We start from the raw sequence: 22,552 nt of genomic DNA, 5'->3' as shown, positions 1-22,552 counted from the left end.
TGTCATGGTAAGACGAAGGATAAGTGGATGGTAGAGCATGGTGAGAGACAATGGAATGTGTAGGAGAAAAGAGCAAAGCTTTGGAGACAGGATGAATTCTACTTCTGCCATGTAAGTTACTTAATATCTCTGAGGTACTTTCTTGCTGAGCCAGAATTTCCTCATTTATACAATAGAAATATTAATAAGCCAACTTTGAAGAGTTGTGAGGTTAATGAAATAGTGTATGTATAAGCACCCAGTACAAAGGTGTAGTTATGAGATTTGGGGAGGGGAAGAAAGCAGTTTCTAGATTTTCTTTTTCTGTAATACATGGTATTATTCAAATAAATTTTTATGATGATCCTGAAGGGCACTGTAAGAATTTCTTAAGCAAAGTTTAACCACTGTGTTAAGACATAGTGTTAGATTTACTTTATGAACTTTAATTATTAGATTATATACATTTAGTGTGTCTGACTTTTCAGAAAACAAAGTTCATTTTGGCTAAACATTTTTGTAACAATCTGAATACACAGTAATTTTTTATCCATTATTAAGCATATTGTTTCTGGATATGCACAAATTTAGATGGTCAATTTTGGATTATTCTAGGAAAATCAATAAGAAATAACTGCTGGGAATGAATTTATATAAAACCCCTGAATAATAGCTGTTAGTCAAGATACAAAATTAAGACATGCTTTTTGGAACTTAAAGGGTCATTAACTATATCACCATCATACTCAGATACTGTAAAAGCTTGCTGTGATACATTGAGTTTAAATACACTTTTTTGTGACATCAGTGGTATGAGTGGGTCATATTCTTAACAATAGGGACTATTATGATTAACTTGCTGAATTATCTTACTAGTTAATATTTATTGCTAACTTGAAACATAACCATAATCTATTTCTTGTTATACCAGTTCAATTCTTTCATTTCCGTCATTAAAGAGATGCTTAATAGATTGGAGTCTGAACATAAGACTAAACTGGAGCAACTTCATATAATGCAAGAACAGCAGAAGTAAGTAGGTTGCATGTGAATTGCACATGGTCTAGGCGTAAGATTAAAATTATCTCATTAGTTTTCTGGAATATGGACTAGAAAAATCGATGGCTTTCAGCTTGACAAAATATTTTCCAGCATATTAAATTGAACTGAGTTAAAATAGACCATTGTTGAAAATCTAATGTCATTTCTGTGTACAAAAGTATATAATATGATATAATCTTAACATTTTTCTGTGTAGAGAAAATTCTATTTCTGAGAAAATCCCTTGTCAGCATTAGCCACAGGCATTGTAAGCACAGGGTACTGGTCATTAAGAGCACAACTTCTAAATAGTTTTCAAATCTGTAAAATCCTCGTGTTTTGATTTCTCCCTTTTTCTTTTCTGTAACCCCAGAAACATTTATAGAGCATTCATTTTATATTCAAAGGAAGAAGGAAAAGGTGAAAATTATTCATGGGAGAATGCCAGTTTATTAACATCAAATCTTCACTATATTCTTTGCCCTGGGGGGTGGGAGGGAACAAACAGCTTGAGTATACCTGGTAAAGGCTAACTCCAGCCCAAAGACAGCTGAAAATCAGTAAAATTGATATCAATCATGAACAAGGTTACCAAAAAGAAACTTTTTAGCTTCCACTCCCATGTAAATGAAGGCTTATGGAAGTAAATACAAAAGGTGTGTTGTACAATGATGTGAAATAGCCTTTGTATGTTTTAAGTATTCTGTGATGTATATATTGATATTTACGATGTTTGATGGGTAGACTATATAAACATAGAAACTCTGAAAAATAATTTTAAAAATATTGTAACAAAATTTTTAATATCTAGTATCGATACTGGTGGTATAAATGAACCTTCTCTTTTCCTTCTTCCAATCTAAATCCTTTTTTTTTTTTTCAAGGCATGAATTGGGTCCACATCACAATGATTGTAGCATTTATTGTTAAGAGGCACAGATTCTAAACTTTTCCCCATATTATATCTTTTCTCTCAGTGTATAAACTGACAGTAAGAACCTTGCTTGTCTGCTTTTATGACATCCTGAGTAAATTTTCTAGTAAATCTCAAGTGTTGAGTTAAGAAAGAAAAACTTATATACAAATGTTAATTTTGGGGGCAAGCAGATATTACTACTAGTAAATAGTGAAAAAAGATTTATAGAATGAATAATGAAGTTGCAGTTTGTTTAGATTCCAATAATTAAATGCAGATGAACTATTTTTAGTATGAATATTTTAAAAATATGCATTTCCTTTGATTGCTTTGTCGTAATTCTCAATTTTCCTGCAGATCTTTGGACATAGGAAATCAAATGAATGCTTCTGAAGAGACAAAAGTTACAAATGTTGGATCTCAGGTAAGAAGATACTTAGATTAACTTTTTGTAAAAGGTGCTTGACAGTGTGCTTCATTTGGGGGGGGGCTTTGCCCTTTAAGAAATAAAATCACAAATTTTTTTTTTATGTCCCTTAAGCAGTTTACTTTTTTCTATTTCATCAGTTTGACAAAGTCTTTAACAATATTGGAGCAGACTTTCTGACCGGTGGTCAATCAGAAAATAAAGAGGATGTGTTACAGAATAAACATAAAAGAGTACGTTTCTTTACTACAGTTCTTTGTATTACTCATATGTGTATATACGTGTGTGTGTGTGTGTGTGTGGACTCATTGTAAACCACAGAGTTTTATTGGGAAATAATGTTTAGCATCTTAACAAGAAATATTCTTTAATTAGTTTTATGAAATTTAAAAGTTATCAGTGGAACATGAGCTGACCCATGTTGAGAGTAAACATACTTAAGATTTTTAGTTTCTTTATTACACAGCCTCCCACATGGTAAATTTCTAGATTGCCTGACTCTGCTGTACTTTGCCAGTCATATCCCTTGGTAATTTCTGTACTTCTTTTCTGCTTCTGACTTTGAGTAATAATAAACTATAAAATTATACTTTCCAATTGAAATATTGGTTAGCATCCAATATAAAAAAATATTTCAATTTTGAATTTCTGCTGAGGGCCATTTTCTTCTTTTCATTCAACAAATTAGAGTGCCTGTGTGGGTAAGGCCATGGAGGTACTGGACATTGTGATTTACAAAACTATAAAAGAACATACTGTGAGTTTATAGTGTAGCAAGGTTGATAAAAGAAAAAGACAAACATCAAATTTGATACAGCCATTGTAAAAGAAGCTGTTTATTTCTCTGGCTTTTTTGTTGGGTTCCTTAAATAATTTGAGAGTGAGATATGAGGGAACCCCCCCAAAACTGGAATTATCTTCCAGAGGGCAGGCCGCTAGTAATACAAGCTTCCTCTGCTATGCGGGTGTTCCTAGGGACCCATCTGCATCAGTGCACCAGCTGGCATTGTTGTGAGAGGCTGCATTTGGCTTCAGTGAATTTTTTTTTAAAGACTCAGTGCGTTTGCCCATTTCATGATGGGTGATTTACATGCACACCTGCCCACACTCCACTGAATGGTCAGCAGTTTTTGACCAAAAACAGCATAATCCCCATGCCCTACCCTTCATATTCATCCTATCTCACCCTGAGGCACCTTTTTTTGTTTCTCTGGATGAAAAAAGTCCTCTAAGGGAGACGTTTGCTGATGAGGAACAAGTGAAACAAAAAAGTGGCAGAAGCTCTAAACGCATCAAAATCGACGAGTTCAAAAACTGTTTTGATCAGTGGGAAAAAAGTTTTGATAGGTATAGTGCATCAAATGGAGAATACTTTGAAGGTGACTGAAGTTGAAACATGTAAGGATAAATACACAATTTTTTGATAAATAAAGGCCAAGTTTTTTTGGGTCACCCCTCATAGACTAGAGTTGAACAAGAATCTCCTACTTTTATAATATAAAATAATCTAATCATATTCTCATTGTCTAGAATAAAGATTCTAATGAATGGTTTTAAAATAATAAATGTTTTGTATTGGAAATATTTTAGCACAAATTCTGTGAGTTTCTACCCAAAGTTAATCATTTCTTGCAGTTCGATTAAAGTTAATTTGAAATATAACTTACCTATGGCAATCAACATACCAAGAAATATTTTACACAATAAGAAATCTGCTGTTTTTCAAATAGAATTATGATGTTGCCAGTTAAATTTTTGTTTTGTTTTTTAAGGCATCACTTACACTTGAAGAAAAACAAAAATTAGCAAAAGAACAGGAGCAGGCACAGAAGTTGAAAAGCCAGCAGCCTCTTAAACCCCAAGTGCACACACCTGTTGCTCCGGTCAAACAGGTCAGAGTTCATTTCTTTCTTTCTTTCTTTTTTTAAAGCATACCATTCTTAAGGAGTAAGGTAGTATAGAACTTAATCTACTTATTGGGGTTTGTATAAAAATTTAAAGAATAGTTTAATATGCAATTTCTACGAAGTGTGGGCAGAAAGGATTTTCCAGCCACTCCTCAATAGCTTGCTTGGTGTATAATGTTCCGTGATAGTAATTGTTATGAATAAGGAGGAAACTAGATGAACCAGGAGCATTTTTTTTGTTTTTTGTTTTTGTTTCTTTTAAATATTAGATGTCATGGTATTAATTCATCATTAATCACTTTGAAATGATCAGGAATATAATATTCATGCATTTATGTATTTTTAAACAAAAAATAAGTCAAATTTTGGCTTTTCATTATAATCGAGTCTGTAACTTGATTAGGAATATTTTTTGTATGTCCTGTCCAATGTTTACCTCCTACTGTGTTCTAGGCAGTGTTACAGGTGCCGGTACTGTGACAGTGATTGAAGTCCCTGCTTGTAGGAGTTTACATTCTTCCTGGTTTCAGAAATAACTTCTTCTTCAAAGCACTCTTGAAATTATTTTGTTACCTTTTACTCACTAAAATTCTGAGAAAAACATTTTTGTGCGCTGTGAGGCAAAATCCAGAATACTTTGAAGTTACTTATATAAGAATAGAGAAAAATTTTCTCAAAATGTTGATAAAGTTAAAAATATAAAAATAATGAAGTATCCTTTTTTGTAATACAGATTTACTAATGAGAAGAATACAATTCTGTTGGGGGGAAAGTGGGGGAGACAATATTTCATTTGAGTTTAAAATTAGTGTTTCCTAGCTGCAAATTGTTTACAAATGTTCATTTGTAAAAAACATACAGAAATATATACCGGCAGGTTGGATTTGGCCTGTGGGCCATGGCTGGCCAACTTGGTGTAGACTATTGAGCTTAATTTTAACTTGTCCTTTATAGTATATTCTATCAGATATTTATTAATTATAAAGTAATCTGGAATTCTTGGAGGTGAAGTAATTCCCTCATATTTTTCAGACTAAGGACTTGACAGACACATTGATGGATAATATGTCATCTTTGACCAGCCTGTCTGTTAGTATCCCTAAAAGTTCTGCTTCGAGTACCTTCACTTCTGTTCCTTCCATGGGCCGTGGCATGATGTTTTCTACACCAATTGATAATACAAAGAGAAATTTGACAAATGGCCTAAATGCTAATATGGGCTTTCAGACTTCAGGATTCAACATGGCGGTTAATACAAACCAGAACTTCTTCAGTAGTCCAAGCACACCTGGAGTGACCACAATGACAATGGGAACACCTTCTACTTTGCCAAACTTCAGTGCTGTGGGGGCTTCTCCTGCTGGTGGAAAGCAGACTCAACAAAGACCTACAGATATGTCTGCTCTTAATGATCTCTTTGGCCCTCAGAAACCCAAAGTTAGCATGAACCAGTTATCACAGCAGAAGCCAAGTCAGTGGCTTAATCAGTTTGCACCTTCTCAAGGGTCTCCAGGTGTGGGCAGTTCAGTAATGGGAACACAGATGAACATGCTAGGACAATCTGCCTTTGGTGTGCAGGCTAATCCTTTCTTTAACCCACAGAACTTTGCACAACCACCAACTACTATGACCAATAGCAGTTCAGCTAGCAACGATTTGAAAGATCTTTTTGGGTGAGGTGTATTGCTTCTATTTTTGAAGTATTTCAATTTTAATCATGGGTGAACTGATTTACATCTTTATAGTTTGCTTGGAGGAACTACTTCTACGGGAAAATGAATGAGTCTAAGACAGAAAACACCTGTTTCCATGCCAGCGTAATAGTTGTGTGGACTCCTCTAACCGTTTTTAAAGCATTGAGGATTTTTTTTCCTTCTTACCATATTCTCTTCAGGTTTTTAAAAGATCCAACCTGTACCTATCTCAAAGAGAGAAAAAACACACCTGAGTATCTTGAGTAGCAGAATTTTTAAATCAACTGTTTATTTTGCTTGTAAATCTTGGTATTATTTTAAAAATCAAGTTGATGGTAATTGCAAGTTTTATCTATTAAATGCTACATGGTACACAGTCTGCCTTCACAAGTTATTAGTCTTCGTTATAATATGTGAAAAATCTTGATGCTGCATTAATTTGTTTGCATTTAGTATGACTGAGTGAGGAAATAATAAGCAAAGGGAGGAAGGGATCAGGTCACTTGCTTTTTCCAATCTTATTTACTTCTCAGATGAACTGATGTTTAGTATAAAAGACTGAGCAAATACTGCAAAATTTAACATAATGTTGATTTCATTGATTCAAACTAAAGGCGTTATTAACCATCTTAAATGAAAATCATTGTAAATTATATTTTAGCATGGTCTGCCCTCAAATAATAATTTTTTTTTTTTTTTTTGCATTTACTTGGTTATATTTAGAGTCACTTTTTCCTACGGTATCACAGACAGATTTGTACAGATATTTGACAAAGTCCTCCGATGTGATTTCCCTGACTACTGCCTTCATATTTCTTCTGAATTCCAGATTCTGAGGTTGCATTATTCATGAATTGAATTTTCAATAGGAGATTTGTAAGAATTAAACTATATTTAATGAGTAAACTTTTGAGATTTCTGCTGTATTGTTTCAAATGTAATAAACTTTACTTCTATAAAAATGATCAGTTGTATCTTCTGGCTACCAAGAGATTAATTTTGAGCTTACCAGGATAAAGTCTGACCTCACAACTGATGTTTACTTCTTTTCTAGTAATATTTTTCTTTGGTTTACTGATTATTCATTCAATCTCAGATGGAGCCTTATGCTATAAATGTGATTTGTGTTTTGTTAAATTATATTCCATCATTACATGGTAACTTTAAAATGATCTTTCAGAGAAATATATATGTATTATAGTTGCAGCCGTAGAGTCTGTGGTTTTTTTAAATCTGAAACCAGCAATTATTTGAAATTATATGCAGTTTAGTATGCTGATACTAAGTTTATTCATTGGAATCTTTATGTATACACACACTAAATATATTATTGACCACACAGAACTTGACTGTAAAGTGTAATTTGATGCTAATATTGCTGGCAGCATTTAGTGAGAGCATCCTTTAAAAAATGAAAAGTCAGCTTTCCATCTGGTTTCTGTACGAGCTGTGAACTTAGTCACGTGGTTTTCAAGACAGGACTTGCGGGAATGCTGAAGAAACAGCCAAGAGTTGAAAAGCACTGGGGAGATCGATGGTTCATCAACGCATTCACACCTTGACCAGATTATGTCTTGTTTGTAACACAATAATTATATTTATCTTGAGAAAAGTTTACATATGGAATAAAACTGCTTAATGTTAAAAGAGTTTTTCTTTGTAACAATTCAGTAGTCACTGTTTAGTAGGAAACTGCTTTTTATTTTGTAAAATACTTTGCTGTCAGTATGTTGAACTTTTAGTTAGAAGGAAAGCTTAATGTAATAACATATGCTTTGAACTTCTAAGTATAAAAATAGGTTATTTGAAAAAATATGTAATTCTTAGGTAATTTTCATATCTTGAAATTTGCTCACCTATTGAAGTAATGGTGCTACGCTTTTAGAAAAATTTTCCCTACACTTTTTTATTTTCTCAAAGGTACTTTATTTAAATCAATTTTCAACAATTGAATTGTTACCATTGCCTCTTTCTGTTGAGAAATGGCCTCTGGAATATAGTTCTATTTTTAGGCTTGTATTTCTATGTGAACAGAATTTTCAGAATACTAGATCACCTAAACAGTTATTTTAGATATTGACAGCATTTAAGTTCTTTGTGCTTAGAAAATTGGTAGGTTAAAAAGCACCTGTAGACAAAAATTACACAAAAGATCCCCTTTTATTGGAATTGGCTCTTCTAAAGCTAAAGTGTGTGATATATGTAGAGGATGTATGACCCAGAAGGGAAATTGACCGTGTACTTGATTTGTTTTTGTTTATATTTCAGAGTGCTTATGACCCTTTTCACCTGAATAAGGAAGTAGTTTTTCATTATGTTGTTTATTTTTTTTAACCTGTGAAATACCTCACATGGTTGCTTTTACATATCAAAGGAAAATTATATGTGAAGGTACCTGATAGCAGGCACAGAGTAAGCACCAAATAAATTTTAGCTTTGATAAAACTTTCCATATTTAGTTGTGCTTTCATGCTTCATGATTTACTGGTTTTGAAATAATTTTAGAGCAAAACAAATCTATAAGAATTCAAACGACTGTATAGGAATTTAAAAGATTATGTCAATGATGGCAAACTTGTACCTGTGACAGTCACTAAGAAATACATTCTTTTTAAAATTAAAAAAATCTTTTTATTCTATTACAATTTTCCCCCCATTGCTCTTCATTGCCCTGCCCACCCCCACCCCCAACCCTGCTAAGAAATAGATCTTATAATGCAAACCAGTATATAAAATACATACTGAAACAAAAATTTCAGAAAACATCTCGAATTTTTTTATTCTGTACTATTTATTTAAAAAGCAAACAAACTGGTTATAGTCTCTAAAAGGATTTCATGTTGTAGTTTGAATAAATTAAGCCCTGTGTTTCTCCAAGCATATGTAGAAACAGAGGGCCGGGGATTTACATGGCCTTTCCCAAGTTGGTCAGAGCCAGGAAGAGAAACTAGATTGTTTTCTAATCTGCAGTCCCATCCTTACTACCATGTTGTATCCTTTGTGTCCTTTATTGTACTGAATTCTTCTAGAGTTGTTTTTGTAGAAACTGTCTTATGTAGCAAGTGTGTGTTCAATGCTTACAGGATACCCTAAGTATGTTTACATTGGAAAAATGGAAGAGGCAGAGGGAGATGACAGAACGTGCTTAGTGGGTCGGAGCAGAGGGCTGGGGGGCCGAGTTAGCAGTGCTTGCGGTTGGAGCAGAACTGAAGCACAGAACCTCTCGGAGGAGGACATGCAGGGCAAAAAGCTATTTCACCAAAACAGGGTTTGTTGGATCCTAGAAGCTTTGTCTAAAGCAGCCAGGTTGCTCCAGCTACTCAGGATTTGACTACCTGGGGTGTAAGCCACAAATGTAATTTTAAATTTCCTAGTAACCACATTAAAAATAAATAGGCAAAATGAATTCTAATATATTTTATTAGACCAAATAGAGCCAAAATACCACTTTAATGTGGAATTGATACAAAATTTAATGAGGTATTTTACATTCTTTTGTATACCTGGTCTTTGAGATCTAGTATGTTTTGCACTTTGCACACCTCAATTCAGGCTAGTCCACATTTTAGATACTTAGTAGCCAATGTGACTAGTGGCTACTGTAGTAGGTAGTGTAGGTGAACACGGAAACAGAGTAGCCAAAGAGTGAACTATGGCAATTTACGGTCTCCCAGCTCCGAATTCATCCCTCCCGGTCCTGCTTTGTAACACTGGAGAGGGACCCTATGAACTTGTCTGCCACCAGCTTGACAGAGTGGGAGGCTTCATAGAAGGCCCTGAGGTAGCGCTGTAGAGGGATAGCAGCTAAAAGACACTTCACTCTGGGTTTGGGTCCCCATTTCCATTTGTAGGAGCCCAGGGGCCCCTGCAAAGGAGCTCTGTCCAGCCAGCTGTGCCTCAGGCCACGCTGCCAACCCTGCTGCCCCTTCAGAGCAGCTCCCATGAGCTACTTCCATGGCCACTTGGCCATTTCCTCAGGCAGCTGTCTCCCCACTCTGGCCTGTCCCGCTGACAAGTCCCTTCAGCAGTACTGGCAGGCTGAGTTTTCTGTGGCCGCCACGTCCTCTCCAATGAAGTCTGGCTGGCAGCCTGGGGGACTGCTGAGAAAGCCTCTCCTAGTCCCCACTTCCACCCCCGGTGTTTTGTTTTGTTTTGTCTTACTTTCAGAGATAGTAGATGCTGCTTTTGCAGCTGTTACTCCTGGACACCTTAGAGTCCGGTTTTACCCTTTTAAATAATCACCTGCAAGTTAACAGTTATTAAATTTTTTTTCTGTTTCAAATATCTAGCATGGTTTCTGTCTCCTGACCTCACCCTCTGATATCCTCCTGAATTTACTAAGCTATTTTAAACTAAGGCTAATGGTATATACTTAGGCTGCTAGCAAAGGCCACATGGAACTATACATACATACCTAGCCTGTATTAAAAACTTTTCTTTCTTAGGAGTTCTTTTGAAATGTGCCTGTAGTAGAAATATGGTTTAGCTACTTTATACCTAAATGATGCAGTTCAAATTTTTATCTTTTTTTTTTTTCTTTTATACTTTTTGAATATATTCCTTTGTGTAGTGGCCTAGATTGTTAGGAAAGCCAAGTGTTTGACTTTCATATAAAAGTAAATGAGCCCTGGTTGGTGTGGCTCAGTGGTGGATTGGGTGCTGGACTGCAAACCAAAGGGTCGCTGGTTTGATTCCCAGTCAGGGCACATGCCTGGGTTGCGGGCCAGGTCCCCGGCTAAGGACGTGTGAGAGGCAACCGATGGGTATATCTCTCGCACATGGATGTTTCTCTCCCTCTTTCTCCCTCCTCCCCCCCCCAAAGTAAATAAATAAAGTCTTTAAAAAGAAGATAAAAGTAAATGAGATCAAGACTTTAATGTCTAGAATTTTGAATGTAGTGAATCAGCATTTATGCAGGTCTCTTCCCAGCCTGTGTCCTCGAAAGCCTGGCAGTCTCTCTCCATTCAGTGGTCAAATGGAAGCCAGATGTGGCCTTTCCACGGGTACACTAGCAGCATACAGAGTCCATAGACTGGAGCCAGATAAAGCTGGGTTTTGTTAAGGTTTTTGTTTTTGTTTTTAAATCAGGAGAAAATTATTGCACTCATACAATACGGAGGTGGGGCAGGATGCTTGAAGCAATTATTCATGTGTTGGTACAGATCCAAAATTGTTTTTAAGAAAATCTTGTCTCTACAATGGGTACTCTTAAGATCACTTTTGTGAAGAGTTGGGAAGGGCTCTGCTGAAGGCGGTATCCTCTTTGGACGGGCTCAGTTTCAGAAGGGGATACCATCTCTACCCCCAGCTCCAAGGATGACATGGACCTGCCCTCAGTCAAATACCTGTACCCCGCGTACTTGTCAGAAAACCACCTTTCACTCTCTATTGCCCAGTGTTCAAAATCTCATTTTTGAGAAATGTTTATGGTGGAAACCAAAACTTGAATAATCCATCCATTTCTCTTGAAATGAAGCCTACGGTGGAGACCTTTGTGCCTGGTTGCCTTGCTTGGGTTATGCATCCAGATCCTTTACCACACTTAACTTTGGACTGTATTGTGAAATGTACGTCATCCTGACGCTGGTTCACTCTTGACATGCAATAGCTTCTTTGAGGGCTCAGGAGAAGTTTCAGGTTTCAGTTCAGGAGTAAATGTGCTTTAAAGCAACTGGTTTGCCCCTTTAAAGTTTCTAAGTAATGTAACATCACATACTGACAGTTGGGAGGTTCAGGCATGTTTGCAGGCTACCTGTAGCAAATTTATAGGACGTTAAAAATATGCACTGTTCAGTACTTACCCTCTGGCTTTATCTGATTTTTAAAATTCTTATGTCTCCTTTACTCTGACTTCCTTTTGTTTTCTTTTTCCAAATTTAGTATCATGTTCTTAGAAATTCTCAATTTAGAGTGAGGTAGAGTAGGAATAAATGTATGGAGGGAGTGAGTTTAAATCGTGTCTCTTTCACTAACTGACCAAGTTAAGTTTTTCCAGCTATAAAATGAGGATCACTCTTATTAGGAGTAAATGAAGTAAAAATTGTGAGGCTCCTGGCACATGGTGGGTGCCCAGTACATGTCCCCACCTTCCTTATGAGGGACCTGCACCTCTAAAATAAAACCTGCTTGAAGAACAGATACCATACCTAGCATTATTTGAATACCTTTATTGTTAAAAAAAAAAAAAAAATTGAAAAAATAGATTTTAGGCTTGGCACTGTGAGATTGTTGGGACAAATGGTAATAAAGATACAAGCCTTAACCTCAAGGAATCTGCACTGTGGCTATAAAGGTAGCGGAGTAAGCAGACAGTTACAGGACAGCGTGATACATTCTGTGACCAATCTACAGAGGAGAGAGGCCTAACCTAAACTAGTAACCTTGGGAAGACTTTCTCAGGGGACTTGGGGCCTGAGCTCTGCCTCACCAGGAGCCTTTTTAAAATGGTTTTTGATGCTGTCAAATGATTATTTAGGAATCACGTTTTCCCCAAATTAAATTGGACACACTGGTGAGGGGATTAGAGCAGGTAACTGCCAAGTTCCTTTTGAATTCTGGGATTATGTGAAAGTGTTTGAATGAAGACAATTCTGGTCAAAACCCTTGGCTGCTTAAAAGTCTTCCTATTTGATTAAACCAGGGATGACAGCAAGGCAAGGAGCAAAATGAGAGAGTAGAGTGTTATTTTGTAGCTAATGATAGATGCTTCACTGAACAGTTCAGAAATTTAGGAATCCACCTTTACAGGCTCAATAAACTTATGCTGAATAAGATCAGTCTGTTCTGGTTGGTGGTTGGGAAATGCCTGGCATGAATGAGTTTAGTGTATAAACTACCAGAAGATGTCACTGTTTCCTAAGTAATGGTCCATTTATATCTACCCCACCCCCACCCCAGGTACATTTTTTGAACATTGATGGACTGTGATAGAGTGATAAGAATATGTGGTTTTTAGTATTTAAACTATGAGAAGGATAGGACCTCACCAGAAGTACTTGTCAAATGTGTGTAGGTTTGTTCCAACTTAATTATTGATGCCCTAAATATGAACTGTTCACGGCTTTGTATATTGAAATTATCTGGACACTCTTGAGTTCCACCTGCACTTTCAAGAAATGTAACGGTATTGAGAAATTCTCCAAAATAGGCTCTGATCTTGACGTCCCACATTTTTAGGTTGCATTATGACGCAACTGTATTTACTAAATTATTAGATTGTCTAGGATATTTTGGCCTTGGACACAACCTAAGATATCCTTGCATCTTTTTTTCAAGCCACCCTTCATGGTATGGGAAGGCGTTTCCCTGCTGTAGGAATTCTCAGCGCGACTAACCGGTATTTCCCGTTACTCACAAACAGGGACTTTGGGCTAAGTTTGAACCAATATGTACTGGGTGACCACGCAGTAATATGTGTTAAAGGAAAAGTTCTATGTTTTTACAGCCAGAGGACAAACTAAAAGAATAGATATTTGGATGTCTTACGTTGGGGGCTCTGGGGAAGGGGATTCTCCAAGATGAGATGATACGTAATTCGTTAAAGGCCGCCAGTGACAGTCAGCAGAGGAGGGTATGATTTCTAGTCCAGCTCTGCCCAATTTCTCAAAAGAACTAAGTCCATCCATCGCACCATGCCTAAAGTGCCCAATCTAGTTCTCTAGGTAGTTATAAGGTCCAAAGAAGCAATGAAAAATGAAGTTAAAGTGACTCATAAGGAATTCATGTTCTAAGTAAATTCTTCTATGAAAAATATAAAATATTTAGAAATTATTCCATGCTGTGTAAAGGCATTCTGTATTTTTGTATTTTGATTATTTGACTTTTAAATTTTTATTAATGGGAAAAAAATGACATCTAATGACAGTGATGGACTGGAAATAGAACTTGACATATGTTTCTAGGGTGTCCATGTATGCAACCATGTGGTTGTAAAGTATTACAAAGATGTTTTATTTATTTAAAATAGTGTAAAATTATGTTTCTATAATCTAGGAACATAGAGCCAAATTAAATTCCACTACCACACTCACAGTGAGCTGAAATATAATGGGACTAACAATGCTTTATTGTGGACTGGAAGGAGTATGGTATAACAATCAGGTGGTTTTAAATCCTGGCTCCACCAAAGACTATGGCTGCACCAAAAACTATGTAACTTTGGACAAGTTCTTGAGTTGGAGCCTCAGTTTTCTGAGATGTGAAATGATGATATCTATTTGATCATTCTACTTGTCACGTCTATTTTTTCATCCTGCTTTATGAGAATGAAATGAGATAGGAAATTCAAGTCAGAAGGACAGATAAGACAGCAGTTACCACAGAATGGGACAAGTGTTCGCATTCACCTCCCCTTAGAAAGGGTGCCTTTTATTTTTTATTTAAGTGCATTGCTTATGTAATTTCTCTAAAAAAGCTGTTAGATGCTTTTATCTTATTTATTATTTTTTATTATTGTTATTCTATTACAGTTGTCCTAACTTCTTCCCCTTTGCCCTCCTCTGCCCGTCCCACTCCCTGCTCACACAGTCAGTTCCCACCCTGTTGTCCGTGCCCATGGGTCACTCATCCATGTTCTTTGACTAGTCCCAACCCCTTCTTTCCCCCATTATCCCCCTCTCTCCCTCCTCCCCTCCCTTCTGGCAGCTGTCTGTCTGGTCCATGTTTCCATGTCTCTGGTTCTGTTTTGCCCTTTAGTTAATTTTGTTCATTAGATTCCTCTAATAAGTGAGATCATATGCTATTTGTCTTTCACCGACTGGCTTATTTCACTTAGCATAATAGTCCCCAGTTCCAACCATGCTATCGCAAACAGTAGGAATTCTTTCTCTCTGCTGCATAGTATTCCAGTGTGTAAATATACCACAGTTTTTAAATCCATCATCTACAGATGGGCACTTAGGCTGTTTCCAGCACTTGGCTATTGTAAACAGTGCTGCTATGAACATAGGGGTGCATAGGTTCTTTTGAATTGGTGCATCTTATCAGACTTGGGTGGATGGTGGCAATCTTAACCCAGAGTCTACTGCATTGGTGTTTATGTTAATCTCTCCCTTTTTTCAATTACATTTTATATTCAATATTATTCTATATTAGTTTCAGATGTACAGCATAGTGGTTAGACAGTCATGTACTTTAGAGAGTGGTTTCCGCCTCCCCGATATTTCAAGTACCCATCTGGCCCCAATACATATTTTACTATTGGTTTGCCCTACTTTTTGGAGAAACTTTTTTAAAAAAATATTTTAGTGTGTTTTTGTTTTTTAGGGAGAGGAGAAGGGAGAGAGAAAGAAAGGGAGAGAAACATCAATGTGTAGTTGCCTCCCACGCGCCCACATCTGAGGATCTGGCCAGCAACCCAGGCATGTGCCCTGACTGGGAATCGAACCAGCAACCCTTTGGTTCGCGGGCTGGTGCTCAATCCACTGAGCCACACCAGCCAGGGCTTTTGGAGATACTTTTTAGTGAAAGCAAACAGATTAGTGTGTAATCTTAAAAAACAACTCAGTTGTATTTATTTCTAAAATTTCCACAGTAGCTAGCACAAGCTCACCTACAGTTAGGTGCTCAATGACTTTTTTAAAGGTGCAAGGATTCTGAGTACATGTTTCCTGAGTTATAGTAAGGCAGTCTTTAGTGTCCACAGTGGGCTCATGGGATTACAATGCAGTGGGTACCATGATGATACACGCTTGGGAAGTGCGTTTAAGGATCTAGTCCCACATCTCCACAGGTTACCTTGGACAAAATTGAGCCATAATATCTGCTTATTTTGTTTCACAGGGTTGTTGTAAGAATCAAATTAAATATTTGAAAGTGCTTCGTGTCCAGGTTTGACTATTAATAAAAATGAATATTAAATATAGGAGAAGTGCAATGAAAAGAATCAAGTTTTATATGGATTCCAACTAGTACTAATGATAGTTATCAACAATATTCAAATTTGAAAGACTTCCTGGCTGGTGTGGCTTAGTGGATTGAGCATCGGCCTGCAAACCAAGTGTCGCTGGTTCGATTCCCAGTCAGGGCACATGACTAGGTTACACGTCAGGTCCCCAGTTGGGGGTGTGAGTGAGAGGCAACCGCACAGTGATGTTTCTCTCCCTCTCTTTCTCTTTTCCCTCTCTCTAAACAAATAAATTATTTTTTAAAAATTTGAAAGGCTTGAGAGAAGTCTTAGATAAAATAGAAACTTTTATGTTGGTCTCAGTATGTCCTGGGGGGTGGGTAGGAGTGTGGAGCTGGGTTTAGAAACCACGTAGTTGCCTGGAAAAGCTGCCACAGAATTCGAATTCATGAGAGAAGGAAACTTTTGTCTCCTTATGAAATTTCTTATAAAAAGAAAAAGGTAACTAGTTTGGTCATTAGCTCTAAACTAGGTTAAAATTTTCCACCTAACACTTTGATTGGATTAGATCAAAGTATTTTCTTGTATATATATTATCTTCAGGTGGTTTGGGTTTTTTGTTTTTTTTTTCTTTTTCTTTTTGTCTAGGTAGCAGATTGGAATGACTTGGCTCACAACCAGCCTGTGAACTCCACTTTTTCACTATTGGAGACGGGAGTTCTACCTCCCATTGAATGGTCAGGCTTGCCTGTGGTGTGTTAGGTAGAGGCAGTCTTGGTATTACATGATCTGGCTTTGAAATTATTGCAATAGTCCAAAGTCTTTGTCTTTGAGGAGTAGAGTAAATTGAAAGAGGGCAATCTGTTACAAGGATGCAGGTATTTCATGAAACCCAAGGGTTGGGCAGCAGGGTCTAGAGAGACGGGAACAGGCAGGTTGTTAGACACACAAACACCCTTATCTTCGTAGTTTCCTTCCTCTCACTCTTTGCCAGACCAGTGTTCTCTGCATCTCCAGTAAATAAAGTGAGTTGTAGCCACACCACAGTTCCAGTTCCAGGGGCCTGCGAAACTCACTAGCAGTCTTTCAATTCCAGTGTTGAATTACTGGAACGATCTGGCATATGACTGGTTTAGCTTGGTGCAGGTGCCCACCACTGGTCCATCAGTGAGACGGGAAACGTTATATATGAGACTGTGGAGCCCGTCACTGCAACAGAGAGGAGGGACCCTGGAAACTCCCTGAGGATGAGGACTTGCCACGATCTGGGCGAGCACCCCTAATGGTGTCTTAGTTAATATTATTTTCCTCTAAGGGAAGAGGCATGTGTGTGTGCGTGTGTGTGTGTGTGTGTGTGTGTGTGCGCGCGCGCGCGCGCGCGTGTGTGTGTAGAATGATGAGAAATCATCAAATATATGTCAGTGGCTGGAATTTTTTGGTATGCTCAGTCTACACATTTCTAGCATAGACAAAGCTTTTGTTTCATAGCCTTAGTGGGCTCTGTCGCACATGTACTGTCCTCTGTCTTTGTTACATTTGATATTTTGAGGTCACAGCACGTTTTAAAGAATCGTATAATGCTCAGGACCATTGCTCCGCCTCGCGTTCTACCACCTGGCAGAGCACCTACCTCTCTGAAACTGCGCACGCTTCTCCCAGGCGCCATGCTCTCTCATGCAAGTCTTTGCTCTCACATTTTTTTTCCTTCTGTTTGCCTCACTTTTTCTTATCCCTGAAAGTTTACATGACCATGCCCTCACCCAGGAGACGCCCTCCAACTCCTTCCAGCAGGCTAAGTCGGGGTCCTTGCCTGTGCTCCCTCTACCCAACGTGTGGCACTCTACACTGTGATGGACTCATTCGTTTCCTGGTTGGTTGGCTTCGTCAAGGGGACTCTCACAGTCAGCCATTACCACCGGTGCCTCCAAAGGCCCTGCCACATAGGAGGCCCTCAAGAGAAGGTATGGATGAATAAATGAATGAGGCGAGCCCCAGTTCCACAAAGTCTGGCTTTACATTGTTTCTTCTATCAGCAGCTGTAGTGTAGAGGTTGAGTACAGGCGCTAGTGCTAGGCTACTTGGGTCTGTATGCTGTCTCTGCTTAGTTTCCTATCTGTGTGAACTTGGGCAAGTTTACTTAAACGCTCTGTGCCTCAGTTTCCCTATCTACAGATGGTATAAGAATAGTACTTCCCTCAGAGGATCACTGTGGGGATTAAATAACTTACGTGCTTAAGCTTGGCACCTAGAAAATGTTCCACAAATGTTAGTTATTATTACCATCAACCATCTAAATCACCACCAAAAACTTCTGTCGGTTCAGGTGTGTTTCATGAGCAATACCTTCTGCAGGGACAGTTAGTGCTCTTAGCAACCATTGACCCTTGAGAGAGATTCATGTCGTCTTTGCCAATAGGGCTTCCATTATTTGCTTTAGAAGATAGTAACCTAAGGGTATCTGGAAATTAAGGAAAGGGTTAGAAGCTCCACCGGTGGGTGTTTTCTGTAGCAAGAGAGTATGTTTATCATATTTTGATTACATTTGCTTTTAGTGAATGAGCGAGCTTTTTGGAGACAGGTAAGGACTTAGTGAAGTGAGTAGATGTGTGAGATCCTGGGGCCTTAGCATTCTCAGCCTTGAGGGTTTGTGGGTGGCAAGGTTGGGGGCCAGAAACTCTGCTTTTAAAAGCACAGGCTAGACGGGTGTTTTTTTGTTTATTTTATTTATTTATTTATTTTAGTAGACAATGACAAGCTGATCCTAACATTTATATGAAAGTGCAAAAGACTTGGAATAGTAAAACAAAATTTAAATAAAAGAACCAACTTGGAAGACTTTCATTTTCCAGTTTCAAAACTTACTGTACAGCTGCAGACATTGTGATACTGGCATAAGGACAGACATGAAGATCAATAGAACAGAATTGAGAGGGCAGAAATAATCTTTGTGTTTAATGTTCAATTGATGTTTGACAAAAGTGCCAGGGCATTCCATTGGAGAAAGGGTAGTCTGTACCAAATTGCACAGAAACAACTGGATATCCACATGGAAACAGATGAACACGCTCTCTATAAAAATGAACTCAAAATGGGCCATAGGCTTAAAGGTAAGGGCAAAAATAAAACTTTTAGAAGAAAAAAAAAAGAAAATCTTTAAGACCTCAGGTTAGGCAACAATTTCTTAGATATATGAACAAAAGCACTGTTTCCAAAAGAAAAAAGATAAGTTGGACCTCATCAAAATTAAAAAATTTTGCTCTTCAAAATACATCATGAAGAAATTTAAGACAAACAGCAGACTGAGAAAAATATTGGCAAATCTGATAAAGGGTTTACACTGAGACTATATACTCATATACTTCAAGAATAAGACATTTAAAATGGGCAAAATATTTTAATAGTAATTTCATCCAAAAAAGATTTACAAATGCGTAAGAAGCGCATGGAAAGATGGCAGCAACATCTATGGAGTGATCACCCTGCTGCCCAAAAATGTGGGGGCAACTTGTGATATTTCCACCCCAGTCCAACAATGCCCGAGCCTGTGGGGCAGGGCACAGGTGATCAGGAGGCACGGAGGACAGATGCCTAACTTTGTCTATGAGACTTAAGAATCCCTTGAAGTTCCCCAGATGAAGGGCGGGGAGAGCTACCAGGCAGAGGGACAGTGTGAGCAAACGCCAGGGCCCACAGCGAGCTTGCTGAATTCAGTGAAGTGCTTATATGAAGAACTGAGTGACAGTCAAGGCTGGGGTCCTTCATGGAGGGCTTTGTGTTCTGTGATAACTTGGATTTATCTTGAGGACAATAAGGGCCAGTGAAGAGTCCCAAGCAGGTTCAAGACCAGCTCATGTTCAGTTAGATGGTCTTAGGGGCACCTATGTATCAGCTTGAGGGACCCTGCTGTGTTGATCGGGAGCAAATAAATGCCCTCCTAGATGTCTGTGGCCTGTGTTTTGTGTTTAGCCTCCTCAAGAGCAAGTGTTCCTCCAAGGACCACATCCACCCTCATGTCTGGCTTAGCAACTGTTCGTGGCTCCCACGAGGAGCCTCAGAGGCACATGTGGTGGCTGAGAGACTGTCAGCAGGGCCAGATCTCAGGGAAGCAGAGGACTTGTAACTGTTTCCTACACTCCATCCTGGGTGCCTGCTCTGGCTGAGAGCCCATTAAGTCCCAGCGGCTGAGGGGCAGGTATTGTGCTGGTTACTATAGCATCACCTTGGAAAGGATCACTCAGTGATCACAGCCAAGCTGAATGAGGCCGGAGGGGGATGTGGTCAGAAGCAGCAGGAGGGGCTGGAGACGGGCGCACATGCTGTCGCCGGCCTCGCTGGTCTCAGAACACCTTGTGGGCTGGAGCCCACTTCAGCTTCTCCAGCTGCTGCCCAGGGAAGGAGCGAGGCTGCGCTCAGCCTGCGGCAGCACCACGCGCTGCTGCTGAGCTTGGAGATTTGCAAGGGGCTGAATTCCCAGCCAGTCCTCCCTCGGCCTCTTTTTTTTTTTTTTTGAGGGTGGGGTGGGAGGTGTCTCAACTTGAAAGATCTCGGCTGGATTTCATCTCTTTGATTTTAAGTAGTTTACCTGCGTGAAAACTGACTTCGAAGTGTTCCTCAAGGAAAGCAAAGTGGTCCCCACGCTGGAAATGAGAAAGGATGACAGATTCTGAGACTGACTGTTAGCGGCTCGGCTGTAGGTGTGTCCCCCCATTCAAAATGCCTTTTAAAGCATTTGATACCTTCAAAGAGAAAATTCTGAAACCTGGAAAGGAAGGAGTGAAGAATGTCGTGGGAGATTCGTTGGGGATTTTACAAAGGTAAAGTTTCAATGCAAACTTCAGTTTATTTCTGAGCAGCTTCACGTTGCCAGTGCTTGAGAGATTTTGCTTAATGTTTCTAAAGCCATATTTTAATAAGGAGAAGGTGGGTCAGATGAGGTGGCTTCTGGAGCCCCCTGCAGCTCCAACACTATACCTAGGAAGAAAAAGATGCATCAGAATTATAATGTTGAATTAGGAAAATGCCAAGACATGCTTTCTGCTTATATAGCAGGATTAGCACTTACTAGACATGCTGATATTATATGGTATGTGTTTGGCATTGAATTAGAAAAGCCTCAGGAAAATAATATTTCATATTAATCCTATAGGAATGACAAATACGGTTATGCTTTGAGCTGAAATAATTTTTAAGAATTTATTCATTTTTTACTATAAAGGAAAATAAGATGTTTGCAAATCGTTTAGCTTGTTATATAAACTATATAAAGTGGTTCTTGATTGTGTAATTTTCAAAGAGAAGTGTAGTTACACCAATAATTTAAAGAAGGTAACAAAAAATTAATATTCTTTAAAGCAGAAAATCTTACAGGATTACAGTGGGAAAATGTAAAGTACTATCCTTGAATTGAATGTTTTTGTCCAAACAAGAATATAAATTTTTAAAAAAGTAAAATATATTATTGCAAGGAAAGTTTGCCATAAATGAATGAACTGATGTGACATTTTAATTTGTGATTTTTTAAAATAGACATAGTAAATGCCTTTCTAGGTTTTATTGATGAATGAATAAGAGTTCCTCATATATAGGTAAAATGACTCCCTTCATCTCTCTGATAGAAATAAATATGAAAAATATCCTTACTAGGATTTTTATGTGTTTAAATGATTATTTCTAGTCATGATGAGTGAAAATGTCACCTGGTATCTTCTTTTACTTTTCTATGTTATCTCTTAAATTTTAAAACATAAAGGACTACTTCTAGGCACACTGAGATTCATTCCATTTCTTACGCTTTATGACACACGGGCTCCTGTCACTGTTAAATTTCCTTGATGAGCTTTCACAGTCAAAGAACTGGGTTGGACACTTGATTAATATAGTGGTTAAAAGCAAAAGGGTTTCAGTCAGACATGAATTATCATGTACAGATGAAAACCTAGGTCAGTGAAAGCAGGATAGACCTGCCAAATACAGGGCATGATTAAAACGACCTGTTCTTTTACGAGTGTTTATCCTTTGTTGAGCTCTCCCCAGGTAATGCCTCATCATGGTGCTGTTCCTTTGATGACAAATGCAGAAGGGAGGTGAGATGCAGTGGTTTCCCTGGCATATTCAGGTGACGACAAAGGAATCTTGACAAAGTCAGGAATAAAAACCATGACTTGGCACCATTGCCACCATTATAATCATCAAACTCTGTGTCTTCATTTATAAAATACTTGACGAAGAGTACTTATGGATTTTCTTTTCCAGCATTAGGTTTAGTTGCTTTTTGGAAATTTAATTGCTTTTTTTTTTTTTTTTTTTTTTCAGTAGGAGATTTCTCCTGAGAGCTGGTATTGCTTTGTTTGATTAGACAATCCAGTTGAAGATCCTTTTGTTTACCAGTTGGTTTACTTAGGGATAGAACAAAATCGGTGATTTCCAAGTTGTGTGACCTCTGCCCAAAACTGAGCTCTGTGTGTAGGACTCTGAACACTTTCCTCAGAACTGAATTGCAGAACAATAGACAAAACAATAGACAAAGGGGTGACTGCCTTGAGAAGGCTAGATGTTAGCGTTTTTGTCGTCCCAGTTGTAGAATGACTCTGGCAAACAGAAAGCCAGATTCGAACCCCTTCTTTCAAACTCAGTCCCTACAGGGAAATTGTTGGCCACAGCAAGAACCAAAGGCATGCCTTGACCAGCCATCTAAGCCGATCCACTGCTCTAAGGCTCTTCGATAGGGCTCCATAATTAGGGTTC

The 22,552-nt window shown here is 38.2% G+C and overlaps 2 protein-coding genes across 2 annotated transcripts in view; both read left to right on the top strand.

The window, feature by feature from the left end:
- Positions 1-8,409, top strand: part of SCYL2 (SCY1 like pseudokinase 2) — a 45,824-nt gene extending 37,415 nt beyond the window's left edge. Inside the window, exons 13-17 of the mRNA XM_090272639.1 lie at positions 911-1,011; positions 2,294-2,360; positions 2,504-2,596; positions 4,136-4,255; positions 5,303-8,409. Coding sequence (XP_090128765.1) covers positions 911-1,011; positions 2,294-2,360; positions 2,504-2,596; positions 4,136-4,255; positions 5,303-5,947 — 1,026 coding nt within the window. The 3' untranslated portion in view covers positions 5,948-8,409. The remainder of the gene's footprint in view (positions 1-910; positions 1,012-2,293; positions 2,361-2,503; positions 2,597-4,135; positions 4,256-5,302) is intronic.
- A 12,039-nt stretch (positions 8,410-20,448) lies between these two features.
- SLC17A8 (solute carrier family 17 member 8) overlaps positions 20,449-22,552 on the top strand; it is a 37,190-nt gene continuing 35,086 nt past the window's right edge. Inside the window, exon 1 of the mRNA XM_090275367.1 lies at positions 20,449-20,622. Coding sequence (XP_090131493.1) covers positions 20,522-20,622 — 101 coding nt within the window. The 5' untranslated portion in view covers positions 20,449-20,521. The remainder of the gene's footprint in view (positions 20,623-22,552) is intronic.

Source organism: Furipterus horrens, unplaced genomic scaffold, assembly GCF_987537825.1.
Source record: "Furipterus horrens unplaced genomic scaffold, mFurHor1.1.pri manual_scaffold_4, whole genome shotgun sequence".
NCBI lineage: Eukaryota > Metazoa > Chordata > Mammalia > Chiroptera > Furipteridae > Furipterus > Furipterus horrens.
Note: the sequence above shows the minus strand (reverse complement) of the source record. Positions and strands in the feature narration are given on the sequence as shown.